At 38.7% G+C, this 17,208-nt stretch overlaps 1 protein-coding gene across 3 annotated transcripts in view; it reads right to left on the reverse strand.

Annotated features, from left to right (window-relative positions):
* Nucleotides 1-17,208, reverse strand: part of Rnf17 (ring finger protein 17) — a 111,860-nt gene that overhangs the window by 24,889 nt on the left and 69,763 nt on the right. For 2 of the 3 annotated variants that reach the window (XM_028787374.1, XM_028787375.1), the window contains 5 exons: nt 16,595-16,745; nt 16,335-16,453; nt 13,218-13,308; nt 11,347-11,462; nt 6,824-7,110 (listed from right to left, as the gene is read on the reverse strand). In XM_028787374.1, coding sequence (XP_028643207.1) covers nt 6,824-7,110; nt 11,347-11,462; nt 13,218-13,308; nt 16,335-16,453; nt 16,595-16,745 — 764 coding nt within the window. Of the gene's footprint in view, nt 1-6,823; nt 7,111-11,346; nt 11,463-13,199; nt 13,309-16,334; nt 16,454-16,594; nt 16,746-17,208 lie in introns of all 3 variants that reach the window. The other variant, XM_028787376.1, reaches the window with a different exon arrangement.

Consider the following 17,208-nt stretch of genomic DNA (forward strand, 5'->3'; position numbering starts at 1 on the left):
CTAGATCTCACTCTTTTGAGGAACTAGCTATAGATTAGGCTGGCTGATCAGCAAGCCCCAAAGATCCACTTATCACTGTTTCCTCGTGTCACCATGCCCACTTTCTAAAATAAAGGTATTTTCTAATAGTGTGTGTGAGAGAGAGTGCATGCATGCTGAGTGCAGATGTTGAATGCAGAATGCTTGCCCATGTGAGCGCTTGTGGAACATGACATTGATGTCCAGATCCCTCAATTGCTTCTTCACCTCATTTTTGGAGACAGGGTCTTTTACTGAACCTGGAATTCATTGTTTTATAACTAAACGGGGCTGGCTAGTGAATTCCTGTCTGTGCTCCCAGCTTTGGGGGTTACAGACATGTGCTTCCACACCAGGTTTTATGTGAGTCTAGAGATCTGAGGTCATCTTTGTTTAGCAAGCTCTTTACCCACTGAGCGTTCTCAACCTCACACTTGGCTTTTTAAGTGGGTTCTGGAGATGGAACTGAGACTCATATGTTATCTGGCAAGCACTTTCCTGACTGAACTATCTCCTCAGCCATCTTTAATTTTTTTTTCATACAAATTGCCCCATTATTTCCATAGTATCTATATGCTCCCATAACTGGTTCTAATGAAGGCCAGCTCTGGAGTTGATCACCTCAGTCTTGCTTCTTTAGTTCACTGTCTTAGGTGGGTGTATAAACCTGAGTTTGTTCTCTGTATATTGAGAATGACAGCATCTACCCACATTATCTGTACCCAAAAGAACTGGATGGGACACCAGTTCATGACAGCCAAACAGTTTTAATAATGCTTAAACATGTGAAATGAAGCTTCTAGACTGGCTGTTGTTATTCTAGGTCTGAAGTATTCACAGGTTTTCTAGTTATCAAACGGAAAAACCTGCATTCAGGTGCTTAGCAAATGGGAGGAGAATGCCATTATATTGATAGCTACTAAACCACTATCATTGGGTGTCCCCTCAGGGAGCCTAAGCCCGTGAGAGGTAGAGTTACATGAGGGAATTAGAGATCATTTCAGAAAGCACCCATTTCATGCAAGTCCGGGTTCCAAGTCTTCTCAATGGTCCCTCAATCAGGTATTTGCTGTGATTTCATCTTATTTTAACAAATTCAAACTTTCATTTTCTTTTTTCATAGAGAGCATCCAAATGCACTGATTTATGATTTTTTTTGTTGTTGTTGTTCTGTGATTATTAAAAAAAAATTCAACCACTTCCACACTGGGACATATCATTCAGGGAGACTTGAATCCATGTTCCTGAGCTACAGTCACTCATAGACTGCTTAGAATAACTGATTTTTTTTCATACTCATTGGAGCAAGAGCTGTGTTTTGTACTGACAGATGGGACATAGAACAAGTAACTTATGTGTACACTACACAATATATATTAAAGAGGGAAAAGGCTATATTAAGGTTAAGGGGAATATATATATATATATATATATATATATATATATATATATATATATATTAAACAAAGTTTAGAAAAATCCATGCATCTATGGAATATTTTTTTTAAATTTGAGGGTTTTATGCTTTTATTCTTTCCACTTCCCTCTTGGATCCAACTCTTCCCAAGTCCCCAGTCTGTGCCATCAACTCATGACCTCGTTTATATAGTTACGTGTGTACATGGCTATCCATCTTGGGGTGGGCTCTTGTGACAATTTCCTCCACACAGGCCTGTGTTCCCACTGGTGTGGTCTCTGTATGTCCTGTGCAGGTACCCACACTGTTGAGCGTGGAACTAGGAGTTTTGGTAAAGGTAGCTTTACCTAGCAGTGGGAAAGTAAAGCACACTAGGCAATGAGCTAAGCCAAAATTATTAAACTTTTACAAAAGTGAAGTCAAATGTCTTCTTTACAGCTTTTTAAAACTCAGTTATGGAGTTATTTAAGACGTGACAAGTAATACTATAAGGTGAGGTTGAGGAGTACATTCCTATAGTCGTACCAGTGAGAAGCAGTCTCAGGAGACTAAAAAAAAAAAGGCCAGCCTGGGCCACATAGTGCAATGCTGTCTCAAAACATCAGAAAAGAAAAAAAAAGAAAGAGGCCCCTGCTTGCCCTAATGACATATAAAAACAGGCAAAAATAAATAAAACAACAACAAAAAAGGAGAATTGTACATAAAAGAATAAAATAAAAAAATAAAATCATACAATAGAACATGTTTTTGATATCAGAGAAAAAAGGATTTTTCAGGGTGCTGGGGACCCAAACTCAGGGCTTTTGCAAGTTAAGCAAACACTCAAGCAAGCTCAATCTTCAGTCCTACCTTGACTCTTTAGGACTGGTACTGTAGCAGAAATATGCACCCATGTTTTTATGGGTGAGAATTTATTTCAAACTCTGTAAAATGAGATATTGTAACATCTGGCTAATGCCCAAAGGGAAGGTGGCCATGAATAAAAGATTCTATTAACTTATGTACATCTTGGACTTGTCATTCCACATATGTTATCATCCTTAAATCTCTTTCAGGTTTAGGTCCTAGTTTATCCTATGAACAATTTAAACAAAAACAGGAGACTGCAAATCTTGCCATTTAGTTAGGTTAGAGGATTTACCTTGCAAAGATACTATTGCAAAATTATATTTAAACACATCAGTGCCATCTCTTTTCAAATAGCTGTTATCTTGCCCACTTGGAAAATTATGCTTTTCTTAAGAAGGAAACCAGAGACTTTATGGCAGGCCAAGACTTAAAGATGGTTGTCACCTTGCACTACTTTCTCTGATAGAGAAATGGGTCTAATAGCTAGTTGTAGTCAGGGCTGTCACCTTTGGTCTGAGAAACAAGATTAATTGCTGGTCAGTCCTGGTGAATAAACATTTACATCCTGCTATCCTAAATTCGCTGTCTCTAACAGGCCTAGTTAGCACACTACTTAACTTTGGGGTATTTTGGAGGCAGCATTCCCTTAGCTAATTTCTACACTGTGTGACTTAATGTCTTCTATGCAAGTTTATTAATAAATCCTTTAAAATATCAACTCTGTTATTCAAGTTTCTTCTGCAACAGTATCTGAGCTTGGCCTAAAGCTCCAGTTACAGTGACAGTGCTCTCTGCAATCCCAAGGACTCTAAGCTGCTGAACGTCCTTCCATGTCTTAAGCTGTGTGCTGAATGGCTGCTTATGTAACAGCAGAAGTCAGATTTTGTTTGGCAGAGCACTCACTTTGCTTTCAGTGTTGCCTAATTTGGCATGTACCTTTAGACTTGGGCTTAATTTTTATCTCCATGTCTTAATCAATTGGCTTTTTCTTGGTCAGCTTGCAGTACAAGCTGGTATAAAATATCTTCACTGTCAGAGGCTTGAATAGTCATTGGTGTAGCCTTTGCTGTGCTGTGGAATCAAGATGAAGATTCTTGGGACAACTGACTTGCCTATATCTGATTTTGATTTAAAATTTGTGAGACCTAGCTTGGTATGGTGTTGCACACCTTTAATCTCAGTACTCAGGAGGCAGAGAAAGGTGGACCTCTGTGAGTTTGAGGCCAGACTGGTCTACAGAGTGAGTTTCAGGACAGCCAGGACTACACAGAGAAATTCTGTCTTGAAAAACAAAACAAACAACAACAAACATATTTGTAATTTATGTTAACACGGGGAATGCCTATGGTATTTTGTTGGCTCTAAGAGAGTTTAGCTGACTAATTCCTTTAGAGTGTTTAGGTGATACATGCATTCAATCTTAGCACTTAGAAGATTAAAAAAAATAGTTAGATCTGTATGAATTTTGGACCACCCTTGGCTACAAAACAAGTTCCAAGTAGCCAAGGATACACAGTGAAATCCTGTATTGAACAAAACAAAACAAAGCCAACACACACACACACACACACACACACACACACAGTGCTTCTGAAATTAATGTAAAGTGTTTATGTCATTTTGTGTTTTAATGTAGAGCTCTGATAATTGACTTAATGAAGGCTGAAAATTTAATGTTGTGGCAATTAGATGTACCTACATTGGGGGTCCCTTAGACTCTACAGTTACAAATGTTCCCTTTGGCTCTCCAGGTAATTCTAGGTAACTTGGGTCTTAACTGGAGTCTTGAGGTGTCTGGCCACATGAGATGAAGCAATCTCACAGGAATTACACGTCAAAATAGAAGGAAATTAAAAACTCAGTCTTCCTCTAAACATAATTACTGAATGTATGTTCAACTTCTTTTTTTATTTAAAAGAATCATTGCATACTAAAATTATTCTTGGTATACCTAATTTAAAATGTGTGAACATTTTAAGGATGACTTTTGGATTTCTTGGAACAGTAACCTGGTTTTTTTTCTTCCTTTTAAAAATAAATTTGGTGATTCAAGATTTTTATCTCAGTCAAGCTTAACTGAAATACAGATAGTCAACTGTTAACCCTCGGATCCACTTCTTTGAAACATTAATTTTGGAATTCAAGACTGAGGGGAAGACCAAAGCAAACCAAATTGATTTATAGAAAAATTTTGAAAAGATAGCTTAATGTTTAAGAGTGCTCACTGCCCTTCCATAAGTCTAGAGCCCGGGTTACAACTACCTATGTCAATTCCAAACCTCCTCTGGTTTTCACAGCCACCCCAACCCCAATTAACATAAAATTAATTAATGGATTAATTAAACAAATAGGTTTATGGGTCTGGGGAAATGACTCAGTGGTTAAGATCATGTAGTATTCTTGTACAGGACCTGAGCTTGTTTGGGGTGGCTGGCAAACACCTATTAACGCCAAAGATCTAATGCCCTATGTATCCATGGGCATCCAAACTCACATGTATATACCTCTCCCAACACATACATATAATTAAAAATAACTAAATAGGAGGTTTAGAATATAAGCAGGTGATCTTAATTTCTTTTATTCTGATATAAATATATTTTGCATTTAATCATCTGTTCAAAGGCCTAATCAATCTTTACTGCCTTACTGTAAAAATTTAGGTGTTATTAAATCTTACTGAAATGGGGGCTTGGCGTTTGGCTCAGTGGTTAAGAGTGCTTGATGCTCTTCCAAAGGATCTAGCACTCAGATTGGTAGCTTATAAGTATTAGTGTCTCAAACTTCAGGGGCTCCAACACACTCTTCCTTTGGTACTAGCACACACATGGCAGACACATACACATAAATACAGTAATATTTAAAAAGAAAAAAAAGTGAAGTGATTTTTTTCTTGAAATGGATGATTGCAAGAAAGATGGCTAAGTGGGTAAAAGTGTTTGCTATGCAAACCTGACAACCTGAGTTTGATCCCCAGGTCCCACAGTAAACCCACCCCTCAACACTGTCCTTTGCCCTTCATATGTATACTGTGGCATAAAGATGCCCTCATACATACTTATAATTAAAAAAAAAACCCAATAAAGTCTTACATATTTGAGTCAACTAAGTTTCATAAAACATTTAAATGTTTTGACTACAACACTATGATTTCTGATTGTCAAAAATGTTAGAAAATAAGCATTTAAAACAATACAGTTTATTCAAAATATAAGTTTTTTCTTAATATAAGGCAACATTAATTAAATTTTATTATAGAAGTTGTTGCAAAATTTTGTATTGACTACATGGATTTTGATAAGGATGTTCTTCTAAAAGAGATTCTAAAAGAAAATTTACGTGGCTAGAGAGATGGCTCAGTGGTTAAGAATGTTTGCTGAGCAATCATGAGGATCAGAGTTCATTTTCAGCACCCATGTGACAAGCCAGAGGTTCTGCAAACATATGTAACTTCAGCTTCAGGGGATCTGACATGTTTGTACATTTATGCATAAACACATCTCTCCCTCTCCCCTCTCCGCCTCCCCCCCCTTCTCTCTCTCTCTCGCACGCACGCACGCACGCACGCACACACGCGCACACACACACTCCTGCGTCCACTCTGACAGGCTGTAGAGTGGAAGCTTTCCCTTAATATGCTCTTTGAAGTTCATCTTTAAGTTCAGCCTCTTGTAGTTACAAAGCAGGCCTCAAAATGGCAATATCCAATGTCCTAACATGAGGGCCCTAGCCCAATCCAGGAAGATTCTTACTGGGTAAACAGGATTCTTATCAAGTAAACAGAAACCTAATCTCAGCCTTCCACAGAAGCCTTGTAATTCCTATTTCTGTCCATCAGGAGCTGCCACTTCCCATCTCTGCACCTGACAGTCAAATGATAGGGCAAAGTGCATCTAGTCCTGGAACAGTCTGCCTTAGCACAAAGATCCCTACCCTGATGACTACCACATAAAACTGCTTGTCCTTAACTACTCAGCCATTTTCTAGCTTGTTCCTTCACTCCTTTTTTAAGATTTATTTTTATTTTTAATTATATGTATGCAAGCATATCTATGCAAGCATATCTATGTGCATTGAGTGCAGATACCCAAGAAGGTCAGAAAACAATGCTGGATATTCTGGAGCTGTGGTTACAGGTTTTGAGCCACCCATGCTGGGTGCTGGAGTCTGAACTTGGGGCTTCTGAAAGAGAAGTATGTACTCTTAACCGCTTAGCCATCTAGTTAGGCTCTGATTTCTCCATAATGTAGAAAGCATGAGCCCCATAGACAAGCCTCTGGCTGGGGAGCTCTGGTAACAGTATGCAGAAATAATTTATCATTTAAAATAACTAAAAAAGCCCTTAAATCGCTTATCTAGGATTATTAAAAGCATTCTACATGTTCTGGGTGAAATCATCTAGTCCCCCTAACGAGTCCCTGAAAATGAGGTTCAGAGAGGTTAAATCCTGCCAAGATTTCCTGGTGTGTCTACCATAGAAAACTTGAGCTGCTAGGCCCAGAGTCACTGAAGAAAGATTAATAACAGAATGGACCTTACCTGATAATTTAGGCACTACAAATATAGTTCCATCGTCACCAATGCAGCTCACTATTCCCTCAAATGAACTCGTGTTAGGAATAGCTGGTGGTTTGTAGCATCCAGTGGTTCTGCTTTCTGAATTTTTTTCCTTAGAATCAGGTACTTTGTGTTCATTGACTTTTTCAGCAATTTTCTTGTTAGTATCAAAGTTAATTTTAAAACACTTAGTAACTACTGAATCTCCTTGCTCCAGGGGTATTTCCAGAGAGTTCTCAGGTGAATGGCTGTTACTTGATTTACTAACTCTGTAACACCCAAAAAAGAACATATCTAAATGGGAGCAAATATAACATTGTATAGAAAACAATATGAAAAAAATCATTCAAATATGTGTTAACATTTAACTAAAACATTTGATCTAGTCCAGGATGTACTTGAGTCTGCCATGCTAGACAGTAGCAGGGAGAAAGGAAAAGAGGAAAATGGCTTGGAGGATCAAGATGGCAGCACACAACTTTTAGTTCACTCTCTGGAGTGCAGACCATGCTTCCCATGTCAGCTCTGGTATCAACCTCTTTAGAACAACCTGCTTCATTATCTCTGACGATGTGCTGGAGAGTTTTCTATCATCTTGAAACAAGCTAGAGTCATCTGAGAGGATGGAACCTCAAGTAAGAAAATGCCTCCATAATATTCAGCTGTAGAGCATTTTCTTAATTAGTTATTGATGTGGGAAGGTCCAAACCATTGTGGGTGGTGCTATCTCTGGGCAGGAAGTCCTGGGTTCTATAAATAGCAGACTGAGCAAGCCATGGGAAGCAAGTCAGTAAGCAGCACCCTCATGGTCTCTGTATCAGCTCCTGCTCCCAGGTCCCTGTCCTGCTTGAGTTCCTGTCCTGACTTCCATCATGATGGACAATGATGTGAAACAATTCCAATAAACCATTTCCTCCCCAACTTGCCTTTTGTTTATAGTGTTTCATCGCAGCAACAGAAACCCTAACTAAGACAAGGTGGTAGCAGGATAATGGGATATTGGTGTGACAGACATGAACATGAACATGTTGTTTTGGGGAGGAATGTGAAAGGACTTAGTAACTTTTTGCAAGAAAAGCCACTGAGTCTTCAATACTTGGTGAGCCTTTCTATAGGAGCTTGGAAGATAAAATGTTGAGGGCTATACAGAAGACTGAGGCCCAGCTTGTGAAGTTTCAGAGGGAAGTTTAGTGGCTCTTTTGGGGCCATTTATTAGTTTGAATTAAGATTCTGTGGTTCTGATTAACAAGATTTTAGAACTACTAGTGAAATCTTTGCTTTGCTGGGATACTTGATACTGGTCTGCTGGATCTGAGAAATTATCAGTGATTAAAATGAGACCAGCAACCTTGAGGTGAAATATGAGTTTTTCCTGAAAGCTCAACAAAGCTATGTTCCAGAGGTGGTCAAAGTTATACCTTACACCGGCAGCTGAACTTGGTAGTGTAAGAGTCACCCAGGTGGTACCGGTTTGGATGGCATGAAGGGGTCATGGAGAGCAGCTGTGGCTTGGCACTAAGAGAGGCCATAGAAGTCATTGGTGATGATTCAGCCTCAGGGGCAGTTGAAGGTTCAGGATCAAAGGGGTTATACAGAGAAGTTGAGGCTTGACACCAAGAAGGCAGCTAGCTCAGGAGAGGCTATTGGTGAAAGTGTGGCCCTACTGCAGCAGAAGACCACATAAGTTTTGGAGATGCCAGTACCATGAGATGACCATCATGAAAAGTGGCAGTGATGGAATGGAGCCAGTTGGAGCCTAGAAGACAAACTGTGTGTGCTGCATCTGATCTTCTGCAATTAGAGTTGGAAATGACTGTGAGATACCATGTGGGATCTGGGAACTGAACCCAGGTCCTCTTTAAGAGAAGCCTGTACTCTTAACTACTGAGTCATCTCTCCAGTCCAAGATTTAAACTCTCTTTTTCATTTGTTTTTAAATCAATCTTGGGCTGAAGAGATGGCTCAGCAATTAAGAGAGCACTGGCTGCTCTTGAAGAGGACCTGGGTTCAGTTCCCAGAACCCCATGGTGGCTCACAACTATCTGTAACTCCAATTCCAGAAGATTGGATACCCTCTTCTGGCCTCTGTAGGTGCCAGGCAAAATACTCATACAAACAGAATGATAAAATAAAATTTAAAAACACCTCTAACATATTGTTAAAAACATAAAGGAGTTAAAAATCATTAGCGTCCCTGACTCACACAAGAAACCAATAGGAAAAATTTAATACATATTTAATTATTAATTGTTTTTTGTTTTTTCCATGGTAACATTGACAAACTCTGGCTTAAATGACTGTTGAATCAAGATGACTACTTGGGAATGTGGTAGGAGGAGGAGGCCCTAAGAGAAAGAAAAACAGGAAATGGTCACAAGGGTTGGCCAGTATTCTGGTGAATGTGCAGTCTGAGCTATCCTCCTTGCCCTTTCCTCCCTCTCCCTTCTTATTCAAGCCATTATGACCTAATAGTTTAAACCCCCAATCAGAATGTATGGAGCCATACACAAAAGACAAAGGAGCCAAACGTGTATAAAAATCTCTCTTGTGATATCCAGGGCTTTATAATAAGTTTTTGGATTATTAATCTGCTAGAACTTCTAGGAAAAGCAGCCTTGGCATCCTGTTTCTTGGACTAAGAGTCCTGCACAGGAAAATGACTAAGGTTTATTTACAACTGTTTGGATTTTGTGTCTGAGCATCATACAAAAAATTCATTCTATAAATATTGATTTTCTCTTTTCTTTGATAATAATTTGATAATATTTTTTCTCCTGAAGATCTACTTTCCTGACACCTCAGTCTCATCTTCATCAGACCTAGGAATAAGCTCCAAGGCACTTGGGGCAGGAAACATACCACCACATACAAAGGCAGGTCACATGGCTCATAAAAGAACTTATAAGCTGGGGTGCCAAAAGGAAGCTACATCTCTGTTGAAACTTCAACCAGCTGCACATTGTATTAAAATTTCAACCATGGAGTTTGGAGAGTTAGAATGTTATAGATTCAAAGACAAAATTATTTTTTGGGCTATTTTAAGCCTTTTAAGTAGTCAGGCTATTACCTTTCTCTGTTTGTGGCTTAATATTTTTAAACCTCACAATTAAATTAAATTAAATTAAATTAAAGCAATTAACTTTGGTGGGATAAGCTTTTAATCTTAGCATTCAGGAGGTACAGACAGGTTGATGTTTTGTGAGTTCAAGGCTAATATGACCTATATAGTGAGTCAATACTCTTATTAATAAAGCCCTGACCCCACCACCACCAAAAATAGAAATGAATTTTGAGGTCATCTATAACAAATTCATTATCCACTCTAACGCCTTTTCCATATAACCTATTTTAAATATCATAAAACAAATCTTTCAGAGTTCTATCATTAATTTTTCATTTACCTCATTCCTTAATAACAAATTCTATTTAAAACTAATTTTAAAACTCTTCACAGACCTCTGGATCTATACTTGTGATTATTTCTTAAATAGCTATTATGTCTTCTATTTCTAGGCTACTCTCTAGTTACCAACTGACTCCATTCATTCAGACAGTTCTTCAACACAGACTTGTATAGATGATGCCCTCCTGATGTGTGAACCCAGACACTAGCCTCTGATCCTAAGACTAGCGTTTGAGTCTCCTCCTTTACTTTTTTCCTTATAAAATCATTTGTTTCTTTTTTCATATCAGCAAAAGGCTAAAAATGTTCACAAAACAAATGTGCTTCTTATCTCTTTCATGTCAGACAAACAACTGATGCTCACCCCTGGAACTGGCTTTGAGCTATGTCAAAGGCCCTCCGCTCCGTGGGGAAAATTGTTAAAAGCAAAGACTCTCAAGGTTCTCTACCGTACCTCTCCTTTCTCTTTTTCTCTCCCTTCTTCAAATTCTCCTGCTATGATGTCCACAATAGCCATCTCTTTTCTTTCACCACAACCCAAGCTCCTTAACAACAACCATTCAAATAGCAAAGATAAATCTACCCAAACCAGCTGGAACCAGTATGGCTGTGGGAGACAATTGATAAAAGCTTTTCTCTTGGTTCCACAACATAATCTTCCAAAATTGTGGGTCTCCACCATCATGAATCTGATGCCATGTTCCATGTGGAGAATCTCTATAAGGACAAGAAGATGGAATACACCCTCTTTTGGTTCCCTCCCATCTCTGCCTTTCTTCCATCTTATCTATAAGTCATCCTCCTGGGATTAATACATTCATAAATCTAGCTAATCAATATCCCAATAACATTGTTCTCTCTTAAGAAGCACACACACATCCTTGAAAACCAGTATGTTATAAGCCAGTTTTCAGTATGTAAGAGCTGACTGACATGAATAAAAAACAAAACAAGCATTCTATTTCTGAGGTGGATCTTTAGGAGTTAGACTATATATCATCTTTAAGGGCAAATATTGCAGCTCAGGTTTGAAAATACCCACAGAAGCAATTATGAAGCATCATCAGAAATTAATGTTGATAAGTTATTCAAAAGTCTGTACCTTCTTTCTCTCAAAGCCAAACCTTTTTTAATCAAATATTTAGAAACATCAACACGTTCTCCTTTTTCATCTCTGCAGAAAATTTTCACAGGTAATGGCCACGTTGTGTTGTTTTCCTGAAGTATGAGATAAAAGTGAAATCTTAAAAGCAATATTTTTCAAAATAATTTCTCCTACATTTTCTATGCAAGAAAAAAACTCAGATAACATTTTGATATCTAAATATAGAAGGGAAACAGCATGGAAGAGAGAGTCAGTACTGACACTATAATCTTTTTAATTCGTTTCACTTCTCAGGTTTGTTTTGGTGATGAATTATGGAGGTCTTACTACCAGGGTGAAATAGACCAAGAACAAGACAAATTATAAAACTCTCACATGATATCAAAACCCACAACCAAGTAAACTGAAAAAAAAAAAAAGTTACCCCTTCTCGACTGAGGTAAGAGGAAGCATTAGCAGTTAGCACGCTTCTCTGTTCCCTTCAACTTTGCTGAGTTTCCAGTGTGTGCTTTACTTCCCTACAGCACATAAAAGAATCTAGTATAAAACATTATTTCACATGAGAAGTTATGAAAGTGAAGAAAGTGTACATTAAAAGGGTAACGTAGAAGTGAGTTACATAAGAAATTGAATGAAATAAAACAAACAGGAAAGTAGAACACCTTCTTATGAAGACATGCTTCCCAAATCCACATCTACAAACCCGCTCGTTTCATCAGTTCCTTCTGACTTTACGAGAAACGTAGTTTTCTAAAGACTAGTAAGACAGTTTAGCTTATATGTTATATTTTAACAAACATTTTCAACTCAAGCATGTGATTTTAGAAATACTTTGCTTCAGCGATATGAATACTGTCGAACATCTGTTTACTCATTTACTTATTTTAGCTTTTCTGAATGGGCAAGCTTGCTGAACAGGTAAAGCTGTTTGCTGACAAACCTGATGACCTGAGTTCAATACCCTGAGCCCACAAAGGTAAAAGGACCAATTACTGTAAGTTGTACTCTGACCTCTACACATGAGTCATGGTTTGTGTTCCCACGTTTGGTTTGTGTCTCTTTAAGTGTGACACAGACACACATACATCATTTACTTATTTATTTATACCTATCTATTAATGCTTAACTAAGACAGAGTCTTACTATGTAGCCCTAACTGCTTCCTAACTTGCTGTGTAGGTTAGGCTGTCCTTCAGCTCTGAGAGATTCCTCTACATTCCAACTGCTGGGATTAGTGTAGTGTACAACATGCCTTGATAGGCCTTTAACCCTGACCTTCCTCCTACCTCCCGAGATCTGGGATGACTGCTCTATGCCACCATACTACAAAGTATCATATGTATAATACCTAGACATAAGACCAACACAGTTGGGAAGTATATTCCAAATACCTTGCTGTTATTTTCTTAACAAGAAAATAAACTTAGAATAGATGAAAACATCAATAAAATAATAAATATGAATCTGTTGTAACTGTTTTACCCTGTATCTTAGTTACAGTTATTGCTGTGATGAAATGCCACAACCAAAGCAACTTAGGGAGGAAAAGGCTCTTTTGGCTTATGTTTTCATGTCACTGTCCATCTTCAAAGAAGTCAGGATAGGAACTCAAGCAGGGCAGAAACATGGAGGCAGGAGCTGATGCAGGGGTGCTGCTTTACTGGCTTGCTCAAAATGGCTTGCTCAACCTGCTTTCTGATTAAAAACCCAGGACCACCACCCCAGGGATGGCACCACCATAAGAGGCTGGGCTCTCCTCTATCAGTCACTAATTAAAAAGATGTCCTTTTCTCAATTGAGGTTTCCACCACCTTGCAGCTGACTCTAGCTTGTGTCAAGGTGACAAAAACAGCACTCCTGCTACCTACCTGTAAGATGATGGTTGCTATAGCTCCAGTGAGGTACAATGAAAGACAGTCACATGCTGTTGCTGTCCACTTGTCACTTCCACCAGTTGGCCTGAAGCAAAAACAGTAACTATTTTATTACAACAAGTACCATGGAATATTAAAATATTGAGAAATAATGTAATCACTTGCACAGCTTGTACCCTCTATAGTTGAAAACAAATGTGAACATGGACTTATGTTATTTTCACAGTTTTGTTTCCTATTTTCATAGCCTTTACCTCTTTTCTACTTGGGCCTCAGACAGATAGATACATACACACATATATCTATATTACTTTTCATATATCATATATCTTTTATCTCTGTATTCTCTGTCCTATAGCTATACTCAAGTTTGGCTGGATATAAAATCCATAGCGTCCATCATCTTTAAATATTTATATATGTCACTTAATTTTTTTCGTTATAAAGCTCTTAGCGATGACTTAGGCTCTTCTTTCTTTTGAAAACCAATTTTACTGCGTTATCTCTGGGAGTTAAGTATTCTGATTGATTTTCCTGGATAAGCCATATAGTCTCAACACACAGTTCTGACCAGTCTTCATGTATGTTCATGAATTGCAGCTTTAGTATTTGTTTTGTTGCACTGCTATTAGCTTTTTCCTTGAATGTCTGCTAAACTTACACTGATTCTTGGAGTAGAGAGCTTTTTCTTTGGAATCCTTTGGATTTTTTTCAAAATTAAAATTATTCTTAGCTCTCTTTTTGAAATTATAATCTGTGTATATGTGTGTACATATACAAATAATGCAAATGTGGAGGTCAGAGGGAACTTGGGGAGTTGGCTCTCTTCCCAGCATGTGGGTCCAGGAGACTAAACTCACTATGCACAGTGGTCAAGCGCCCTACCCACTGAGCCATCTCAACAGTCAATGTGCTTTTGTGCTTTTCTAGATTTAGTCCATATTTCTTATACCTTATCATTTGGGGGTGGGGTTTGGGATCTGTCATCTCTTTTCAAACCCTGCTTTTTTGCTAATAATCTTAACACTGAACTAACCCCAACCTTCCTCTTCCTCCTTCTCATTTTCTTCCTCTTCTTCCTTCTTCTTCCCCTTTCTTCCCCCTCCTCCTCTTCCTCTTTTTGGACCCATCTCACTATGTAGCTTAGGCTGATTTTTAAGTTTATGATCTCTTGCTTCAGCCTCCTGAGTGTTAGAATTACAGGTATGAAAAAAAAAAAAGGGCTGGATGCTGTGTGGGGGGGAATTCGAGGGTGGGGAGGTGGGAGTGGGGGGGTAGGTGGGGGCACATCCTTATAGAAGCAGGAGGAGGGGGGATGGGATAGGGAGTTCCTGGGTGGGAGGGGGAAATGGGGTAAGGGGAGAACACCTGAAATGTAAATAAAATATCCAAAAACAAAACTATCTTTAAAAAAATTGTTAATCCAGAAAAAAAAAGAATTGCAGTTATGACCATCATACCCAGTAGATTTTTAAGTTTTCAGATTCTATTTTCTATTGGTCTTTCATATAATTGGAAACTTATAAAACATATTTCCATCTGCCTTTAGTTTTCCTCAAAGCTTTTTATTCTTAACAGTTTAAAATCTATTTAGCCTCTGTTTCTTTAATGCTACTAAATTTATAGGATCAAACATTTATTTCCTCTTGAGATCCTTAATGAAGCCAGGCATGGTAGCACATACCAGGTAGATCTCTGTGAGTTTGAGGCCAGCCTGGTTTGCATAGCAAGTTCTAGGACAACATCAAAGGATCTTGTCTCAACAATGTCCCCCTCACCCCCAAAAATCCTTAATAAAATTTTATGAAAGTTTCAGAATGTATTAATTAAAGCTGACAAGACTCCATTGTCAAAATGTGCCACATTTTCTGTATCCATTCTTCTGTTGAGGGATATCTGGGTTATTTTCAGTTTCTGGCTATTATAACTAAGGCTGTTATGAACATAGTGGAGCATGTATCCTTGTTATATGTTGTAACAGTTTTTGGGTATATGCCCAGTAATGGTATAGCTGGGTCTTCAGGTAGAACTATTTCCAATTTTCTCAGGAACAGACTGATTTCCAAAGTGATTTTACCAGCTTGCAGTACCACCAGCAATGGAAGAGTGTTACTCTTTCTCTACATCCTTGCTAGCATCTGCTGTCATCTGTATTTTTGATCTTAGCCATTCTGATTGAGGTAAAATCTCAGGCTCATTTTGATTTGCATTTCCCTGATGATTAAGGATGTTGAACATTTCTTTAAGTGCTTCTCAGTCATTCGAGATTCCTCAGCTGAAAATTCTCTGTTTAGTTCTGTACTCCACATTTTATTAGGGTTATTTGGTTCTCTGGAGTCTAAAAACAATGACTTCATGAAATTCACAGGCAAATGAATGGAACTCAAAAATATCATCCTGAGTAAAATAACCCAGTCACAAAAGAACACATATGAAAGAGGACAAAAAAATGGACTGGAGACTGAAGGAAGGGCCATCCGGGGACTGCTCCACCTGGCAAGACACCAAGCCCTATACTGTTGCTGTGGTCAAGAGGCACTTGCTGACAGGAACCTGGTGTGGCTGCTCCTCAGGAGGTCTGGCCAGCAACTGACCAATCCAGATGTGGTTGCTTGGAATCAACTATCAGATTGAGCTCAGGGACCCCAGTGGAGGAGCTGGCAGAAGGACTGGAGGAGCTGAGGGGATTGCAACCCTACAGGAAGAACAACATTGGCTGGCCGGACCACCCAGTGCTCCCAGAGACTAGATCACCAACCAAGGAGTGTACAGAGAGGGATCCATGACTCCAGATACATATGTCAGCCTTGCCTGAAGGAAAGGGAGGCCTTTGGTCCTGTGGAGGTTTGATGCCCTAGCGATGAGGGATGCTGGAACGGGTGGCAGAGGATGGATGGGTAGGGGAGCACCCTCATGAAGGTGTGTGTGGAGGGGAGAGGGTGGATGTAGGATGGGGGGTTTGTGGAGGGGTAACTGGGAAGTAGGGTATCATTTGAAATGTAAATGAATTGAATGATTAATAATAATAAAAAAAACTGACAAGAAACCATGCTAAAATATTTAAAATGGTAATATACAATGAGAAAATTAATTTACTTAGCCAAAAATTACCTTATATCAACAAGTGAACATTCCAAAGATAACCTTCCCATTGTCTTTAGATTTTCTTGGAGTTCTCTTAAGTAGTGAATATTCACTACTAGTTCAACACCGACATCATACAGCAAGACCTATGAGAGCAGTAAATCCAAGTTTAGGGAAAATGTCATCAATTTTTTTCAAATTGAAAAACATAGTAAAAATTGAACTAAGTAATTACAGAACAAATGAAAAAATGTACTTTCAGGATTACATTTTAATTCTGCATTTACCTCTACCAATGTGTCTGTAACCACTCTGATGATCTGGCCTCTTCGCCACTGATTTTTAGCTGGGACCTTAACAGCGCAGTGCATATCACATTCCCACTTAATAGGCTTCCATTCTGAGTGCTCATAAGCAGCTACCATCTTCTCTTCTAAACTATAGAGACAAAAGCATTTTAATTTAAAAATAACTTCTTATATAATTCTCTCAGCAGATCATTTTCTATTAAAACCTTTGGTCATTTCACTCTGGCGAATTTGAATGCAATGCTCTTTAAATGTATAAAGCATTTCCAAACCTTTGAACTAGTTAGTTCTTCCTTATGCTTGAGATAAAGGTTCCTTAGACACAACTCTGATGCTTGCCTGTCTCCTTCAGGACACATGTGACAGCAGTTTAGGATGTGAGCTTTTGCATAGGTATATGCCATTCTGTACAGCTCAGCGCTCTCTCTCTCTCTTTCTCTCTCTCTTTTCCTCTCTCTCTCCCTCCCTCCCTCCTTCCCTCCCTTCCTTCCTGTCTGTCGACCTATCTACCTGTCAGTCTACCTTACCTTGCCTTATCCATCCATCCATCCATCCATCCATCCATCCATCCATCCATCCATCCATCCATCCAT

The sequence above is a fragment of the Grammomys surdaster genome, unplaced genomic scaffold (genome assembly GCF_004785775.1).
Source record: "Grammomys surdaster isolate TR1022 unplaced genomic scaffold, NIH_TR_1.0 125630, whole genome shotgun sequence".
In the NCBI taxonomy this organism is placed as follows: Eukaryota; Metazoa; Chordata; class Mammalia; order Rodentia; family Muridae; genus Grammomys; species Grammomys surdaster.